Source organism: Canis lupus, chromosome 23, assembly GCF_011100685.1.
Source record: "Canis lupus familiaris isolate Mischka breed German Shepherd chromosome 23, alternate assembly UU_Cfam_GSD_1.0, whole genome shotgun sequence".
Taxonomy (NCBI): Eukaryota; Metazoa; Chordata; class Mammalia; order Carnivora; family Canidae; genus Canis; species Canis lupus.
Genome location: NC_049244.1, coordinates 36,055,606 through 36,074,300, shown reverse-complemented (window position 1 = coordinate 36,074,300; position 18,695 = coordinate 36,055,606). Strand labels below are relative to the sequence as shown.

Here is an 18,695-nt window from a genome sequence, read left to right as displayed (position 1 = left end):
GAATAACTTCCATTTTCTCATTATACATTTTGTCATTCCATTCTTACTTTGATTGATAGAACCAGCTTAATAAGCACAGCTCAGTATATGTATGAAATATCTCCCATTGGCAGCCCAGTAATAGGTTAACAGAAGACTGTTATGTTGAAAATTCAAATGTTTATTTCCATAGATGTTTTAACTTGGAAACTCTTTTTTTACAGTCAGAACAAAAGTGGAAACAACTTGCCGAACTTGCCATTAGTAAATGTCAGTTTGGCCTTGCCCAGGAGTGCCTGCACCATGCACAGGATTATGGAGGCCTGTTGCTCTTGGCCACTGCCTCTGGAAATGCTAGTATGGTGAACAAACTAGCAGAGGGTGCAGAGAGAGATGGCAAGAATAACGTGGCATTCATGAGCTACTTTTTACAGGGCAAGTAAGTATTAATCCAAGGTCTAAGAGTGGTGGGCATAGTAATTTAAAGCACTGGTTTCTGCAGTGACTATGAGGGTGGTTTACAGAGGAAGAATGAACCCTGGAGAGAGAACGGACAGGCACCTGGCCTAGCCCTGGCTAGTAGGGGTAGTCCTAGGAAGGACAGTGCTACCGTGGTGGTGTCCACCTTCAGCAAGGGATGCTCTTGACACATTTGGTCGAAATAAGCAAAATGTGCTGTTTAAGGAGGCTTGGACTGAGAGAAATGTTAAACACCTTTCTCAAAAGCCTGGCCTCTCCCTGGCTGAGCCATTTTATTTTACCACAGCAGGAAGCTATTGTGCTGTTCCTGTAGTACCCAAATGGCCAATAGTTTTACCCAAATTGGGTAATTCTGACCTGTCCATGGCAAGAATAAAGGGGGTTGAGGATGTCAGGTACTTCTAGAATTGAGTCCAGTTGTAAAGCATAAAAATACCATATACTTCTCAAAGTCTAGCAGTTAGTGCAAACCAAATCATCTCATCATTAGTTGACCATATTATGAAATAAAACACAAAATATTCAGTAACCTTGCCCTCCATAGTGACTTTTTTAAACCTCACACTTTATTATCAAAGCTTAGTGTATCCCAATGTGTTTTTATAATATATGTATTTATAAATTTGTATACCTGTAGGAATAGGTCCATAATTCAAAAACCAAAAACTGTCCTGAAAATAGTTTCCTATAATTTATTTGATGGCAAAACCTTAACTCTGAAGTATATTATTTTATGCTTTTATGCTACTTGTTCTTATTATCACATTTAGTATTCATGTGTTATTGCAGAATGTTGTTTGACTTTCATTTGATGCCGAGGTTATTAGGTAATATATATGTAGTGTATTACATTTCTAAAAGCCAAAAAACCCCTTTTCCCCCCCCAAAACCTGTGACTTCTACACATTGTCTACTTTACCAAACTTCGAAAAAAATTGAAATTAAAAAAGTAGACACTAGGACATTTTCCTGCTAGAGACCACTGGATTGTCCAGCACAGCCCACGTTGGAGACACTGCCCTCAATGTTCCCACTTGTGAAACCAAGTTTCTGCTCCTGTATCTCCTGAAAGCCTTTGAAAATGTGCTTGTCTAAGCTGCCTTAGCTGGCCTTGAAAAGCCCCCTTAGATTCTTCTTAGGAGTTGTTAAAACAGGTTGTCGAGAGAGCGAAAATGGTCACAAATCTGTCCTACCCTTCATGCTCTTGGAGTCCATTGATTATGTAAACACACTGATGATAAGTACATGACTCAGTGACAGAAATGAGGTGTGAGGTATATGTGTGGAAGTTGGGGAGAGAATGCTGACCTTGCAACACTACATTTGTCTCTTCTTGGTAATAGTGCCTCTCCTTTTTCATCTTTAGGCTAGATGCCTGCCTGGAACTCTTGATTAGAACAGGTCGATTGCCTGAAGCCGCCTTCCTAGCCCGGACTTACTTACCCAGTCAGGTTTCAAGGTACAGACTTTTAATTTTAGGAACAAATGTTTCAGATAAAAACTAGAGCACGCTTACTCAAGTTTCCCTTTGGTTCCTTGATCTGTACAATAGGGTGGTGAAACTCTGGAGAGAAAATCTTTCAAAAGTCAATCAGAAAGCAGCAGAATCCCTTGCAGATCCAACAGAATATGAAAACCTTTTTCCTGGATTAAAAGAAGCCTTTGTTGTAGAAGAATGGGTGAAGGAAACACATGCTGATCTGTGGCCAGCCAAGCAGTACCCACTTGTCACGGTGAGTCGCCAGGGAGCAGACCTCATTTAGTGTGACTAGAGTGTAGAAGTGTGTTCATACTTTACATACTTTATTGTTGGATTGAGAGCTGATAATTGAGATTTGGATCAAATTCATAAATGAATTATGACTTCAGAATATTTCATTATTACTTTATTCTGATAGCCAAATGAAGAAAGAAATGTTATGGAAGAGGCAAAAGGCTTTCAGCCCTCAAGATCTGCAGCTCAACAGGTCAGAATACTGCCTGAGATAATCTGGTTAAGATTTGTTCATTTTAAGTGTCATCTCCTATTTCCTAATCCTGAACAGCCTTCCACTGGGGGAAAATTACCTGAACAAATTCTCCATTTTTATATATGTATCTCCACTTGGCCTTTCAGGAACTTGATGGGAAACCTGCTTCTCCTACTCCAGTAATTGTCACCTCCCACACAGCCAACAAAGAAGAAAAGGTACAGACACCATACCCAGACTTTGCATGGGAACCCCAGGTGCACTCCTTTCTCCCCATGAACGGCTGCAGGATGGGCAGGCCTCTGCATTTCAAGTGACGTAATCACTTTCAGAGCAGGGGCTCTGAAATGAGAGAATGTCCCTTTTGACTATTGCTTTGGTTCTCTTTGGATCATGAATCAGAGGTAGCTTCAAAAGTTTATCAGAGATAACAAAGTGCTATATAACTCTTTTCTTTGCAGAGTTTAGTCGAACTGGAAGTAGATCTGGATAATTTAGAATTAGAAGATATTGACACAACAGACATCAACCTGGATGAAGATATTTTGGATGATTGAGTGTAATGTTTCTTGAGAACCCCACTACACAGATCATTATGATGGACAGGTATCGATCGCCACCCTGACCACAGTGCTTTAGACTCTTGAGAACCTCCTTAGATTTTATATGGAAAGGCTGTTTGTGGCCCACTGGGAGCACACTGCTCTTCTCATCTTAGGAGTCATTTATGTGCAGCATCTAAATCATTGTTTCCTCATTAAGTAAACCAAGTGTGGGCTTTGATTTTTTTTTCATACTGTCATTAGACTGTTATCTCATAAAATCTTTTGAATTAACAAAAATACTTGAAAGTTTCCTTTCTAAATAATGAAAATAAGCTCCTTGTTTTAGAAGGCTGAACCAAACTACACCTCACCTAGGGATCAGCCCACATTCTCTTAACCCTTTTTCTTGATCATGTTCCCACCAAGTTGGTATGCTTGGGTTTTTATGCCTCAACCCTAATTTTGTCTTGTAGTTAATTATCTGTTTCTCAAATCAGGATCTGAAACCCAGCTCCTCTGACCTCTTTAAGCTGGGCTCTGTTTAAACTGTTTAGTGATATAGAGAGATAGAAGTGCTTTTTTGTTGTTTACACTGCACATGATTAGAGAAATTCTAACCAGACACTCAAATATACTTCTCAATTATCATCCCCTCATAACCTAGGAAAATGAGTGGAGTATCAAAGATTTCTTTGTATTTCAGTAGAGGCACTGTTAAAAACATCAACAGAGAAAGCGAGTTACAATTAGTAAAATGAAATTTATTTTAAAAATGTTTTCAGGAAGCTGCAGAATGGCTAATGACGGTTTCTTGATAAGCCTGTAGTGTTAATTCTATATATGCTCCTTTCTGTGCTTCTGTTTTTGCAAAGACCTGTTTAAAAAAAAAAAAAAAAAAAAAAAAAAACTCTTTTAAGCAACATACACTAAAGTTTCCCATTCCTGCATTAGCAAAGGTCCAGTTTAAAAAGTCTTCCAAGGTTCACAATTGTTTTTCTGACTATGAAACAATAAGCCTACTACTACATGGACCAGACAAGCTACAGTAATTCTAAACACCAGAAGAATCCTGATATGGCTGCCATCTCCCTTAGCTTGTTTCCAGAAAAAAATTAAAACCTGACATTGTACTTCTTGCCAGATCATCAAGATAAATTTAGAGGATGAAAGTCAGCAAACTAATTTTTCACTTTAAAGAATATTTTCCCAAATATCACAGAAAACCAGAATTAGTACCACAGTTTCTCTCTGCTCCTCCTAGGGGGTGGGCTCATCACTGGTCATTTGTATCCTTAGAAATGTTTTTGCAGTATGCATAAAATAAGATTGGGAGAGAAGCCAGACCCACAAAACTATGTCTGTTCTGAGCATTAGGCAAAAATTATACAATGACATATATGTAGTAAACCCGTGGTTCTGCGAGGTATGCAGTTCAAGATGATAATGCAACCAAGGCTTAGTAATATACAAGCACCACCTTCTCCCATTCAGGACAGGAATGTGATCAGGAACATGGGCTGCCTTGTACTCCACCCTGCCCTCTGGTGACCTGATCACAAGGGAGCTGCTGCTCTACTATCTGAACTGCTTGGACTCCAGCTGCAGCTCCCACACCCCCATCCCATCTGTTTCTATTATCAGATGAAGAAATATGGGGCTCTAGTTACTATTTTAAGATCACAGATTTTCTGTATGTGTCAATCTGTTTAGTTACCATTAAATATGACCCACTTCAGAATCTTCCCAACTCCATTATCACCACAAAACAGCCAGTGTGGGAAAAATCCCTTTACCTTAATTAAATGTAATCCCTCAGCAGCCTGCTCCTTGGCCTCCTGAGCAGACTGGCCATCTGGATGGAGGATGTGATATAGCTGGACCAAGCTGGTGGCATCATCGACTCTAGAGTGAAAGGGTTTACTGCTATCAGTGGGTTTTCTTCATTTGCTTCACAGTCCTATAAATGTGTGCCAACTTTAAGTTACACTTGAGACTTTCCTCAGGCCAGAAATTTTTTAAGCCTTTAGTTTGATATTTTCAAACTTATTTTCAAAGGCATTTTCAGTAAACTGGCCAGTTTAATCTTTATATGTACTCTAAGGTAGGCAGGGCAGGAATCTGTACAGGCAGTGCCCAATTTATGAACCTGAATATAGTCTAAATGTGACTATATTCTTTTGGAAATGGAGCATCATTTCTCATAGAAACAGCATTCTTAATGGTAGATGGGTGGGTGCCAGGCCAACCCACCTCACCAGCAAATAATGTAATCTAACTCTGAGGGCAGGAATATCACCTTCATCCCACATAAGCTGGTGTGCAGGGGATGCTCAAAGCCACTAGCCTTCAAGTTCATTAGCATTGACCTCTCCTAACAAATTTTCATTAAGACTCCAAATTAATGAATAAATGCCTCTATGAAATGCCTGAGAATCCAAGGAAAGACTCCCAGGCCCCAGTCTATTCATAGAAACCCACTGGTTATAAAAATGAGTGTCCTAGTGAAGCAAATCTAAAATTTTGCTTCCTGCATCAGAAGCAATGTCAGGTTCTGCTTCAGCAATCTAGAATTCAGTTCTTCTGGCTTGTACTTACCTTTCTAGAAACTCTAAACAATTTTAATTAGCATAAGAATCTCCTTCACCTTCCCCCAAACCAATCACTATCTTCTCACATAGTCAACACTTGCCTGCCATCTGCCATCTCAAAGCTGAGGGGTAAATAAACTTTCTAAAATGCTTGTGCTTTTGAGGTTGTGATATGTATACTGAGTTTACTGGCTTCCAGTTGGGGTTGGAGCGGTGAAGATATCCTAATTCAGTGTTCCCCCAGCTAACTCACTAATTTTCCCCGTTTTCCTATTATATCTGCGCTGGGGGATAAAGAGTGGCCTGAGAGTGTGGAAAGAGATAAATAATTTTTCAAGCCATGGTGACCTGAGAGAAATCCTCTAGGCTTATCCCAAGGTCTGTCCACTCTCAAGGCCATCTTCTGGGAGAACTGAGAAACCAGCGCTGTTCATATAGTAAAATGTTTCAGGTAAAAAAAAAAAAAAAAAATATTCATTACAAATGCACTGTGCTTGTTATAATCTAACAGATTCTAATAAACATGGCAGCAAAATTCCCCAAATGATAACATTCTCTTTGGAGCGTAGGCATGTGGTCCTGTAAAGAGCTTAACTGGGTTTCTAGATTTAGATTCCTCTTTAGGGCTTCATTACATTCATGCTAAAGTATAATGCCTGCATCTTACTGAACAAGTTAGCTTAAAATCCAGCCTGTATTTGAAAATAAGAGCAAATCAATTTACATGTTCAAAAAAATTTTTAAAGACTCTCAAAACCAATAGTGGGACTTGAGTCTGAAATAAACTGCAGAATCCCGGTTCTGCCTTGGGTTCCATTCAGGAGGACGTGCACCCTCTACTGTCTAGTCTGGGGTTTGCAGCATGCTGTCCTGGGCAGAAAGCCCACAGGAATGGTTAAGTACTCAAAACTCACTCCCAGTATACAAGTAAACTGCTTCAGATGTAAAAGCTCATATGTGGTAATGAGTATTACTATAATAGCCTATATTAGTACACTTTAATAAAGAACTTTAATGTTCAATTACACATTTCTTACTCTAATTATCTACAAAAATATTACATGTCTTTATAATAAAATAATTTCAGAATGATTTGATCCAAAAAACTTCATAAGAAAATTCATTCACAGATGTCACTGCCGACTCACTTGAAAGTAGATCCCTTTTGAGTATCATCGTGAGTGCCAACCAGCCCCCTATTTATGTGGGATGAAGGTCTATTTCTGCCCACTGAATTGGATTATACTACACTTGCTGAAGTGGGCTGGCCTGAAGACATCTACCATTAAGAATGCTGCTTCTAGGCCGACCTCGTGGCGCAACGGTAGCGCGTCTGACTCCAAGAATGCTGCTTCTATGAGAAATGGTGCTGTTTCCAAATATGGGCTGTATTTCTTAGATTAATACCTATGGAACGGAACCTTCTATTTCCAAATGCCTTAGGACCTTTATGTGAATGGCTTTGATTAGATGACAGGGAGGATAAGCTGAGTCACAGCCCCCTATAGTCTGAAGGCAGCCATAATCACTAAACCCTCTTGCAGTTCAGACTTCTGAGTCAGTCAAGGACTTTCCATAGAAAGTTGACTTCCTTAGAGCTGTGCTGGTTTCTTTTCCTTGTCATTTTGGCATTTCTAATCCAACTGATACTCAAAAACAATTTTCTTTTCAGTTTCATCACAAGCTGTAAAATACACTATTGTTTCAGATAGAAACCCGGGAAGCACACCAGTTAAAATACAGTAGACGTTCCATGATTCATGCGACTTTGGAAAAAAAAATTGTAATTCTGTCAGTGCCTTAAAAATCTTGCAAAAGCAAGGAATATCAAAAACTAGTGTTTTCATAAATAATGACTTTTACTGAAAAGCCCCAGTTCCACTGGAAAACAAGCACCTGCCAGGGCTTATGTCTTACGTTGCCCATTTAATTCCCTTTGAGCGTCTGGAAAGTTCACGGATACCAAGGAACACCAGTGAGGCCAAGGTAAGTCAGTATTCAAGATCTATAATACAGAGCCACAGCCACTTACTCTTAAAGAATCTAGCCCTGTTTAACACAGAAGCAAAGGCTGAGAAAACTGGGTTACGCTGGAAGAACAAACACATAAATAAGTGAAGGGTATTTATCACTGGACAATACCCTGTCATCACTGGGAGAAAATAGCTTAAATACAGATTTACTGTAATAGTAAGAATTTCTTTTACTTACTAAGATCATACTTACAGATCTCTCTGAATCTGGTCAATCAGTAAACCATCAATCTTTTTCTTATTTACAAAATACCAAGCCATTCCACCAAAGTGTCTTGTTGAACGTAAAAGGTCATACTTCCCATGTTTATCTATGTCTTCGTAGGTCTGATGATGAATCTACCCACATAAAATGCAATTTTTTTCATAAACATGAAAATAAAAAGTGAGCATTACTGGATACACAATTATTTGACTAAGTGTTGCCCAAGAAAGTATCACTAAACCAGATCTACGTATACCTGCTTCTACTCTCTTTAACCAACAGGTATGGTTTAGATCAGCCCTCTACTGTAGAAGTGTGTGCAGCCTGGAACAAGTCTGCTGCACATTTACAGTCAAACCAATTACTTTTCAGCAGCCAAGCACTATTATGCAGCACCTATTACATATATGTAGACCACTAGAAATAATGGATCACCATTATCTTGGTCATTAGAGGATTTTAAAAAATCAGTATTTTTTCACTCCTCCCTTTTCTCCCTATCCCATCAATTACCCCGTTCCACCTTATTAACTAACGTTCCTTCAGTTCTTCCAGATTGATCTTGCAAACTGAGGACTAAGATAAGGGCATTCCTGTGTTCAAAAGGTTTCAAAGGCCTGACTGAAGTCCAGATTCTTGAGCCTTGCATCTGAAGTCACCTGTCACATGGCCCCATTTACTTTTCTAGCTTAACCTTGAACACCTCCCATACATTTATATTGCATGTAAAAGCAAACCAGATAACTGGCCATTTGCAAGCACACTTTGTTTCCTCTCCCTGCCTGAAACACCTCTTCTCACCCAACTTCACAATGTTCCTTGCCCTTCTAGAACCCTGTTCAAGACCCATATGAAACCTACACTGAGAGCACTTTCTAATCTTCTCTTAGCACCTAACATCTTAAACCTAAGGTGATAGTTATCTGCATACTTATCTAGCACCCTTCTCAATCATTTCTGGACTGCAAGCTTTGATAGTACATCCTATGCTAGTTCATGTCATCACCTATGCTATCCACAATACTATCTTATACATAGAGAGCACTACATGATTACTTATTAAATTGAATTGTAAAACAGATTTTGGCAAATTTTAGTAAATGACTGTTCCTGTATGATAAAATGAAAAGAGAAGCAGCTCTGCTATAAAGTTTGGATCCTTAATGCTATCACCTACTAGCTATGCAACTTGTACCAAGCTCCATAACTCTCCAAGCTTAAATTCTCCCATCTCTAATTCAAGGGCTGTTGTAAGGATAAAATATCTGGTATACATCAGGTAATCAACAGATGTTCAGTTATGATAGATGTTCTTCCCTTCTGCAAAAATCCTACTCATAACCATACTTAAGCCCATACTTTAGAAACTATAAAATATACTCACTTTGATATATTCAGCAGAATCTGGCTCAAACTGGGCAACACAGAGATTGAGGACATCAACATGTCGGTCCTGGCTGTACATGTTCTAAAACCACGAAGCATAGTTGGAATTAGATGAGAAAAATCAACACCTGCCCTGATGCCATGACAGATGTGCCCATCCACTTCTGTGCCCAGTAAGAGGCAGGCAGAAATCATACAGGCTTCATAATTGTTGTCACACCAAATTCAAATCCCAGCTAAGCCAATTGCAAGATAACAGTAGAGGAGTCATTAGAAACATGTATCTGTGTTTATCAAAGCAGAATGCCCTGCAGCACCAGAGCCAACTTGTTCCACAAAGAAACCATCACTACTGACTCTATGAAACTAAAATCACCTTACCCTAAGATTTTCTTCCTTGAAAATTACTGGTGTTAAAACTCTACGGCCTTCTTTTGGAAAATAAATTTGTATCATCCTGTCCCGTTCTTCCCAAGAAGCTTTGCGTAGTGTGCCACTTGGTTCTCTGACAACAATAAAACGCTCCTGAAATAGAACACAATTGAGGGTAAGTTTGTGGAGACTTATTTCTAGTTCCAATGTTCCACTAAGCACCATTATAATTTGCAATCAAAATATAAAATGTATCTGGGAGATAGAAAATGCAATCATATATGATAATTTTAAACCTCAAAGACTTGGCAAGATTTGATACTTCTTTCACTAATCACTGCCGTGCCTCTGACAATCAGAAATCTAAAATGAAAGTATTTACTAACTGCCAACTATGGTCCTATAGTGGGTTTAATACATAAAATGGTTCAAGGGAAAAAAGCTGGTCAGATTCATCTAAATCCATTTCAGAGGAAAGAAGTGCTATGAGATCTTTTAAATTGCTTCACTTTCCCATCCTATCCTAAAGTCTCACTGAAACAGACTTTACGACTTTGTGATCTACTTCTAAAGTCCCTGGGATAAAAGGAAAAAACCCAAGAATGTGGAGTCTTAATTCCACATCTCTATAATTCCTCGAATTGACATGAGACATAAATGTGTAAGAGACTGACTAGTCCACCTGCCTCTGGTCTCTTCACTCTTCCAACTACCAAGTCCTAGGCTATGAGATCACTTCCCTCAGAATTCTACCCACTGTTTGTGCCAGTTGACTGGCAATTTATCATGTGTAAGATTTTTTAAATTTTACTTATTTGACAGAGTGTGCAAACACAGGCAAGAAAGTGGCAGAGGGAGAGGGAGAAGCAGCTCTGCCGAGGAGGGAGCCTGATGCAGGGCTCGATCATGGGATCCTGGGATCATGACCTGAGCTGAAGTCAGACGCTCAACCAGCTGAGCCACCCAGGTGCCCCCATGTGCAAGATTCTTGACACTGCTCAGATACTGTCAGAGAGCTGAAAAGGGGCAGGAACTGCATATTACAATTCATTGCGATACCCAGTGATTACACAGAATTTTGCACATAGCAGGTAACTGATACACATCTGATTAACGTTTAAATTAACCAAATGGTACTTTCAAGTTTTCAGGTGTAAGAGTCTCTGAATGTGTTCTCAGGATAATATAATTAAAACTATCATCAAGTACTACAAATAAAACATAACAGATGTCTAAATAACATTCCTCAAAAGGAGTGTGGTAATTTGAATTCTAAGTCCTTTCTCCATTTCAGGTTATAAAATGTTCCATAAACAGCCTTCAAAGCACCCCAAAGCAAAAATTTTAATTAAAATGAAACTCTGTGATCTCTGTTCATCATGTCAGGTGTACAGGTGGCTGATATACAGACGTGGACATCGCTCAAATCATGTCTTCTAACCATAATCATAGATGACAAAAAGACTAATGTGGGGTGGCCCTTCTCCCAACCACAGCATTACACACTATTCTGCATTTTGTGGGCTACCTTGTAAATTGCTTGTTTCACCCTCAGTTGAAAAAATTCAATACAAAAGTGATCTATTTTATAAGTGCCGGAGTGTTCTTTTGGAACTGGCCATCAAGGGAAGAGGATCTAGGGATCCCTGGGTGGCGCAGCGGTTTAGCGCCTGCCTTTGGCCCAGGGCGCGATCCTGGAGACCCGGGATCGAATCCCACGTCGGGCTCCGGTGCATGGACCCTGCTTCTCCCTCTGCCTGTGTCTCTGCCTCTCTCTCTCTCTCTCTCTCCCTCCCTCTCTGTCGATCATAAATAAATAAAATATTTAAAAAAAAAAAAAAAAGGGAAGAGGATCTAGAGAATAAAATCCACAACAGAAGCAGCAGTGGTGTCTGAAAATTAGGGAAAACCTGTCATTCTTGCTGCAAATTCTAAAAAGTGAAATTCCTTTGGGAAGTCTGGGTATCAAGAATTTACAGGAAAGAAACCACTTTCTCAAAATGTTTCAGCTAAGGGGGTTAGCCTAACTTGGGTAGAAAGAATCCCCTTCTCCCATTGCCTTGAAGATTTCTGCCTATTTGTGGTCTGGAGATGGGTTTCTGTCTGTAAACCCCGAGTTCTGTCTTAGCACACCTGTCTCTGTCTCTGCAGTCAGTCTGGAATAAAGTGGGTCCATAATCTGTAAGGAAATGGTAACATGCTGATGTAGGGCTGGTCTGCATTTCTCTTCTTCCTTATGCTGGGCTGGATCTTCCAGAAGGGTCTCACCCAGTCACAGGAATTCTGGTTTGGAAGATTCAGAGATACCGGGTCACAATAATGTTGACCCTCATCCCTCGGGCCCATCTCCACATATTTCAAATAAAGATCATTTTGCAATTAGACATGTACTCACCCGGTGTGGTATGCTATATGATATATCAGTAAATACGTATTTGGCTGTTTCTGTTCCTTCCAATATCTTATCTTCAGCTAACACATCATTTATTGGCACTCGTTCTTCCAGAACTGGTGGCATTTTTAATCGTACTTTAGCTGCCTCAATTGCTTTTCTTGTAGCCTAAAAAAATAAAATATTTCTTAAGGAGAGCCACAGGGTTACAAACCAAAAGGATCTTTTGACAAAAGCAGATGCTGATTTAAAAAATGCCAAGAACTAAAGAGAGAAGAAGCTGTAGCCACTAAGTGAAAAGGCTCCCGGGCCCTGGCCTTTGCAAACTCTGTGGTGTGGCGGAGAGTACCACCTGCAGGTTCAACCATTCTCAACGTAGCAAAGGAATACTCTGAGACAGACCGAGGGCAACAAAAGCTGCCTGAAATAGAATAAAGGATTTCATTTATTGTGCATGTACTATGCACCATATATTGTTCAAATACTCTGAATGTATCCGCCTCATTTAATGCCTACAACTACCTTCTGAGCTAGGTGACACTTCATGGAAGAGAAAACTGAGGCATACACATGTTAAGTAAACTGCTACAAAGTTGCAGCACTGGGATTTGAGCCCTGGCAACCCAACTCCTGAGCCCATGTTCTTAACCACTGACCACACTGCTCCATGCCATACTGTTAGCAGTGATTACCTCTGAGAAGTGAAAATGGGACTTTTACTCTTCTTGGGATGTACTATTAGATATCTGAAATTTTTGCTATGACTGTAACTTACTTTTGAATTAGAAAAAGGAGAAATAATGCTTCACAGATTCATACATCAAAGCATGTTCCATAAACCACTCAAACCCATGACTCCAGGAGGACCCTGGTACCTAGAGTAGGATGTGGTTCAGCAATATCTCATAATCACACCAAAGCATTCAGCCTCAAAGAAGCTCACAGAAGAGGTTTCTTAGGAAGGAAGCTGAGCCAGGCAGGACAAAGGAAGGATGCTCAGCCAGGTTTGGGAGCAAAGGAGACTCTATGTGGACACATAGGCCTGACCCACATCCTCCAATCTGCCTATTTTCAGCCATGCTCCCTGCTTCTCCCTGCCTGCTCCCATTTCTTCTCTCAATCTGTGCCTGGAAGTCCCATCATGAGTGCTTATGGAAGAGCAGCTATCGCTCTGGAGGGGCCTCTGGAAATCTTGTGTATTAACCCTTTCAAGAAAGGCATTCTACCAATATTTCTACATTTACATACCTCCTCCAACTGTGCCTGGGTCATTAGCTTATAGGTTGGTGGCTTCAGTTCTTGTATAGCTGGCTTAAAAACCTTCTGCAAATTCAAGCCTGTCATCTTGATGAGTAGATTTTGGACTTCCTCATCCATAAATGTAGGTTTCTTGATCTCTGGACTACCAGATTCTGTTAACATGGATTTTAGTAAATAAGAAGATGATAAAAATGATAAGCCAATAAGATCTCTGAACAGAAAAGCTAACAACAGAAATGATTAACAAAATGTCTACCTCAATATGTATAATGTTAATACCTATAAAATCCATTCATTCATTCCTTGATAAAATTTACTGCACATTTACAAAAATAGTAATGAGAATACTACCAAAAAAGGCACTCAAAATCTAGTGCAGAAAGCAACACAAAAAAGTAATTAAGGGTTGTCAGGTGGCTCAGTTGGTTATGCGTCCACTCTTGGTTTCAGTTCAGGTTGTGATCTCAGTCATGAGACCAAGCTCCACATTGGGCTCAGCACTCAGCACAGAGGCAGCTTGAGACTCTCCTCCTTCTGCCCCTCTTGCTTTGCGGGTTTCTCTCTCTCTCTCTCTAAAATAAAAATTTTTAAAGTAATTAATGTGGGGCACCTGGAGTCAGTAGAGCATGTGGCTCTTGATCTCGAGGTGGTAAGTTTGAGCCCCATGTTGGATGTGGAGATTACTTAAAAACAAAATCTTAAAAATAAATTAATAAGGGGTGCCCAGGTGGCTCAGTCAGTAAGTATACACTCTTGGTTTCGGCTTGGGTGATGATCCCATGGGTTGTGGGATTGAGCCCCACGTTGGGCTGTAATCTTGGCAGGGAATCTGCTTGAGGACTGTTTCCCTCTCAAATACATAAATCAATCTTTAAAATAAAAAAGTAATGTAATAACGTTAATAATATTTACAGAGTTGTCTCCTAGATGCTAGGCATTACATACATTTTCAGGAAATGTTCTCAGGAGTATTTACAACTCACAAAATAAGATAAATAAGGATATTGAAGCCTGCCTAAAGACAACTAGCTGTTAAGTCACAGAGTCAGGATTTAAACCAAAGTTTGTTTCTAGAAACTAGAACAACTCTAGTCTATCTTGGTGCTCCCCAGTGCAAGTGCTACATACATATTCTCAGAGAAGAGAAGGCCATGGCAGGTCAAAGGTAGCTTCTCCAGGGGCCTGAACAGGACAGAGAAAAAAAGGGGAAGGAAATTCCAGATTAAGGGGCTGCAACTAGGAAACACAGGCTTGGATCACTGGACGTGAGACTGAAAAGGCCATGCGGTGTCACAGAAGAGCCATGGGCAGGAGAGGAGACCCGGATATCACTGCTGCCTTACACAGTTTACCCATCCGTTTATCTAACTTCCTCTATTTCCATCAGGAAAAAAAAAATGGGGGAAAAATACCATTCCTTCCCAGCCACTTCTTCCTCTGCTAGTCCTATAAATGTTGATGGCCCTAAAAATTCTGAACTATACTCTTCTCCTTTCTTACATTCTTGCTGTATGATATCCTCGCAACCTATAACTTTAATTACTTCTATATGCTGGGGACCCTAAAATCTGAATCTTCTTCCAGTCAAGATCATCTTCAATCCACCTACCCCGTGGACATCTCATGTGTACTTCAGTATTTCTTCTGTCTCAAATCTGCTTTTCCTATTTTTCCCTATTTTAGTAGCATCCAACAGGTCATGTGGGCCAGAAACCTTACAGACATTCCTGACTTTTCCTTTACCCTTCACATCTGGCCAACAGCAGTAGTAACAGTAACAGCAATGATCACTAACATTAGCAATGATATCTAATATAGTAGATATCTACTATATGTCACAACTTACTGAGCTAAATACCTTACATATTAAGCACATCAAATCCTCAAAACCACCCTGGAAATACTACAGTTATCCCCATTTTATAAAAAACATAAAACACTAATACAGAACATACTGCCTATTATACCTCATAAATCTCTCTTTAATATTCTATTTCCCACTGCCATTACTCTGATCGAGGCCATCCTCATCTCTTGGCTTAACCTCCTAACCAGTCTCCCTGGTCCATGGAACAACCAGAATAATCTCTTAAAAATGTAGCCAAAACAATAGAAAAAGTTAACAAAACTAAGAACTGGTTCTTTGAAAAGATAACAAAATTGACAAACTTTTAGCTAGGCTAAGCAAGAAAAGAGAGAGGATCCAAATCAAGAAAATTATAAATGAAAAAGGAAACAATACAACTCACGATACAGAAATACAAAGGATCCTAAGAAGCTAACGTGAATAATTATATAGCAACAAACTGGACAGCCTAGAAGAAACAGGAAAATTCTTAAAAACATGCAACCTATCAAGACTGAGAAAGAAACAAAAAATCTGAACACACCTATTACTACTAAGGAGTTTCAATTAGCAATAGTAAATCTCCCAACAAAGAAAACCAGCAGCAGATGACTTTACAGGTTAATTCTACCAAACATGTGAAGAAGAATTAATGCCAATCCTTTTTAAACTCCTCCAAAAAACTGAACAGGAGGGAACATCCCCGAACTCATTTTACTAGACTAGCATTATCTTGATACAAAAGCCAGATTCTACAGCCATACCACTTTGAATGCACCCAATCTAGTCTAATACTAAAGCTAAAAAAGGACACTATCAGAAACTATAGGCCAATAACCCTGATAACTATAGATGTAAAAGTTCTTAATAAAATACTTGTAAACCAAATTCAGCAGCACATTGAAAAGATCATTCACCATGATCAAGTGGAATTTATCCCTGGGATTCAAGGATAGTTTGACATATACAAGTCAATGTGATACATCACAATGAACAGAATGATAGAAAAATCATATATCATTTGAATAGATGCAGAAGAAGCATTTGACAAAGTTCTCCGTCAGTTCATGATAAAAGCTCTTAACAAATCAGGTACAGAAGAAACATACCTCAACATAATATATACCAAACCCACAGACTAAAGCCTTTCCTCTAAGTTTGGGAATAAGACAAGGATGTCTCCTATTGAAATAATGCTGCAAGGCTGCAAGTCCTAGCCAATCAATTAGGCAAGAAAAATAAATAAAAGATATCAGAATTTGGGAAGGAATAAGTAAAACTGTCTCCAATTAGTTGCAAACAATAGGATTTTATATGCAGAAAATGCTAAAAACTCCACCAAAAAACTCCCAGATCTAATCAACAAATTCAGTAAAGTTGCAGGATATAAAATAAACATTTAAAAATTGGTAGCATTTCTTTTTTTTTTTTTTTTTGGTAGCATTTCTATAGTAATAAGTTCTGTGACAAAGAAAGCAAGCAATCTCACTGAGAGTTGCATCAAAAACAATAAAATACTAAGGAATAAATTTAGCCAAGGAGGTAAAAGATCTCTATATACTAAAAACTAAAAGACACTGATGAAAATCAAAGAAGAGGAATGCAGGAAGGATGGTGGAGTGCGAGGATCCTGAGCTTACCTCATCCCATGGCACACTGAGGTAATAATTACATGCGTGGCAATTATGAAAATGAACTGAACACTGGCTAAACGGATCTTCCACAGCTAATTATAGAATTAAGGCCATAGTCAGGAACCAAACCCCTGGTTCAACAAAACAAAGAAAAGAACAGAGGAGCAAGATCAGACCTCAAGATGTAACTCCCCCAGCCCTGGGAGACCCATACTGGAAAAAGGAGCTCCGTCTGAAAATGAGTGGGGCTGATTTTAAACTCTGGGAGAGCCAGAAGTTAAAAAACTGAAACAATGCCCATAAAGACCCAGCATGCTAAATAACTCACCTCAGACACAGCAAAAAAATGTAGCAGTCTGAAAAGTGCCTGGGGCATATGTGAAAGAGACTTCCTGCCTAACCTAAGGACCTATGCCAAAAAGACAGGAATCTGCAGGAACTTCCAGGAACAAAACTGATGGTGGGCACCATTCTTCTTGCCCTCCCCAAGACTACACAGCCAGACACTTTTGGGAACCAGTTCTAACATACTCTCCATCTACCTTGCTAGCACCGAGTGCCTTGCTGTGGTGTTGCCCTGTGGACCTGTCCCATCCAACCCACCTACATTGACAGGCACCCTGCCAAAGAAACTCCTGTCATGGAGAGAGTAGGGGAGATAATACCACACACCAGCATGTGCTTGATTCCTGCAGCTAGGCCTCTTACCTGCCTACACAGGGAGCAAATCCCACCCTCTTCAGTGGGCCCACAGCTGTCACAGCAGCTAACTGCAGACAGCCAGACCACTTACCAGCAAGTCCACAGCAGCAGCAGCCAGACCTCTCAACAGTAAAGATAGCAAACGTTGTCCAGTGTACTTGCAGTTAACAAAGCAGGATACTGAGCCAGCTGAGCTCAGGTCCAGCCCCGACCACCAGTACAGCATGCCCACAACAATCAATATGAAGGTGCATACAGCTCACACAGCTGGTCTCGTGACAAGAGGGGATTGTGGTACAGGACACCACAGGACCTCTTCTACACAAAAACACTACTTTTGAAAAGTCTTGAAAGAATGAGACAAAATCACAGAAAAAGATCTAAACAAAATAGAGATAAAGAATATCCCTAATAAAAAGGTCAAAGTAACATTTATAAAGATACTCAACTGGACTTGAGAAAAGAACAGATGAATTCATAACTTTGACAAAGATAGAAAATATAATAAAATAGCCAGTCAGTGCTCAAGAATACAAAACTGGGAGGTCAAATATGCTAGAGGGAATCAACAGCAGATTACAAAATGCAGAAGAATGGATCAATGAGCTGGAATACAGTGTAATGGAAAGCAGCCAAGCTGAACAACAGGAAAAAAAAAGAAAGTGAGAATAGGGATCCCAGAAGAAAAAGTGAGAGACAAGGGGGCAGAAAACTTATTTGAAGAAATAATAGCTAAAATTCAGGAAACACAAAAATCCCAAAAAGGTCCATGCTCTGACACATAATAATTTAAAGTATTTAAAATTCAGAATTTAAGATAAAGAGAAAATATTACAAGCAGCAAGAGAAAAGCAAGCAGTTACACACAAGGGAAACCATGTAACGCTGTCACCTAATTTTTCAGCAAAAACTGAAGGTGAGAAAGGAATGGCAGAACATATTCAAAGTGCTGAAAGGAAAAAACTTACAACCAAGAATACTCTCCCCTGCAAGATTATCCACCATTCAGTATTGGAGAGACAGAGATACCTGGACAAACAAAAATTAAAGTTCATTACCACTAAACCATCCTTTAAAAAAAATGTTAAAGGAAATTCTTTAAGCAGGGAGAAAAAACTACAAGTCAGAAAATTGTGAAAGGAAAAAATTTCACTAGTAAAAGCAAACATATAATAAAAGTAGTAGGTTAATCACTTTATAAAGTCAGTATGGATGTTAAAACACAAAAGCAGTAAAATCAATTATACCTACTAAAATTAGGAAAAAATAGGAGATATATGAAATAAAAAGATGTAAAATATGA

General features: G+C 39.4%; 2 protein-coding genes across 5 annotated transcripts in view; one reads left to right on the top strand and one right to left on the bottom strand.

The window, feature by feature from the left end:
• COPB2 (COPI coat complex subunit beta 2) overlaps positions 1-3,749 on the top strand; it is a 68,734-nt gene extending 64,985 nt beyond the window's left edge. For both annotated transcript variants that reach the window (XM_038571034.1, XM_038571033.1), the window contains exons 17-22: positions 204-418; positions 1,826-1,918; positions 2,012-2,192; positions 2,358-2,426; positions 2,576-2,647; positions 2,891-3,749. In XM_038571034.1, the coding sequence (XP_038426962.1) occupies positions 204-418; positions 1,826-1,918; positions 2,012-2,192; positions 2,358-2,426; positions 2,576-2,647; positions 2,891-2,986 (726 nt within the window). In that variant the 3' untranslated portion in view covers positions 2,987-3,749. The remainder of the gene's footprint in view (positions 1-203; positions 419-1,825; positions 1,919-2,011; positions 2,193-2,357; positions 2,427-2,575; positions 2,648-2,890) is intronic.
• MRPS22 (mitochondrial ribosomal protein S22) overlaps positions 3,715-18,695 on the bottom strand; it is a 27,330-nt gene continuing 12,349 nt past the window's right edge. For 2 of the 3 annotated variants that reach the window (XM_038571035.1, XM_038571037.1), the window contains exons 2-8: positions 13,199-13,362; positions 11,954-12,118; positions 9,568-9,711; positions 9,185-9,268; positions 7,789-7,934; positions 4,768-4,876; positions 3,715-3,848 (exon numbers count right to left, since the gene is read on the bottom strand). In XM_038571035.1, coding sequence (XP_038426963.1) covers positions 3,753-3,848; positions 4,768-4,876; positions 7,789-7,934; positions 9,185-9,268; positions 9,568-9,711; positions 11,954-12,118; positions 13,199-13,362 — 908 coding nt within the window. In that variant the 3' untranslated portion in view covers positions 3,715-3,752. Of the gene's footprint in view, positions 3,849-4,767; positions 4,877-7,788; positions 7,935-9,184; positions 9,269-9,567; positions 9,712-11,953; positions 12,119-13,198; positions 13,363-14,338; positions 14,393-18,695 lie in introns of all 3 variants that reach the window. The other variant, XM_038571036.1, reaches the window with a different exon arrangement.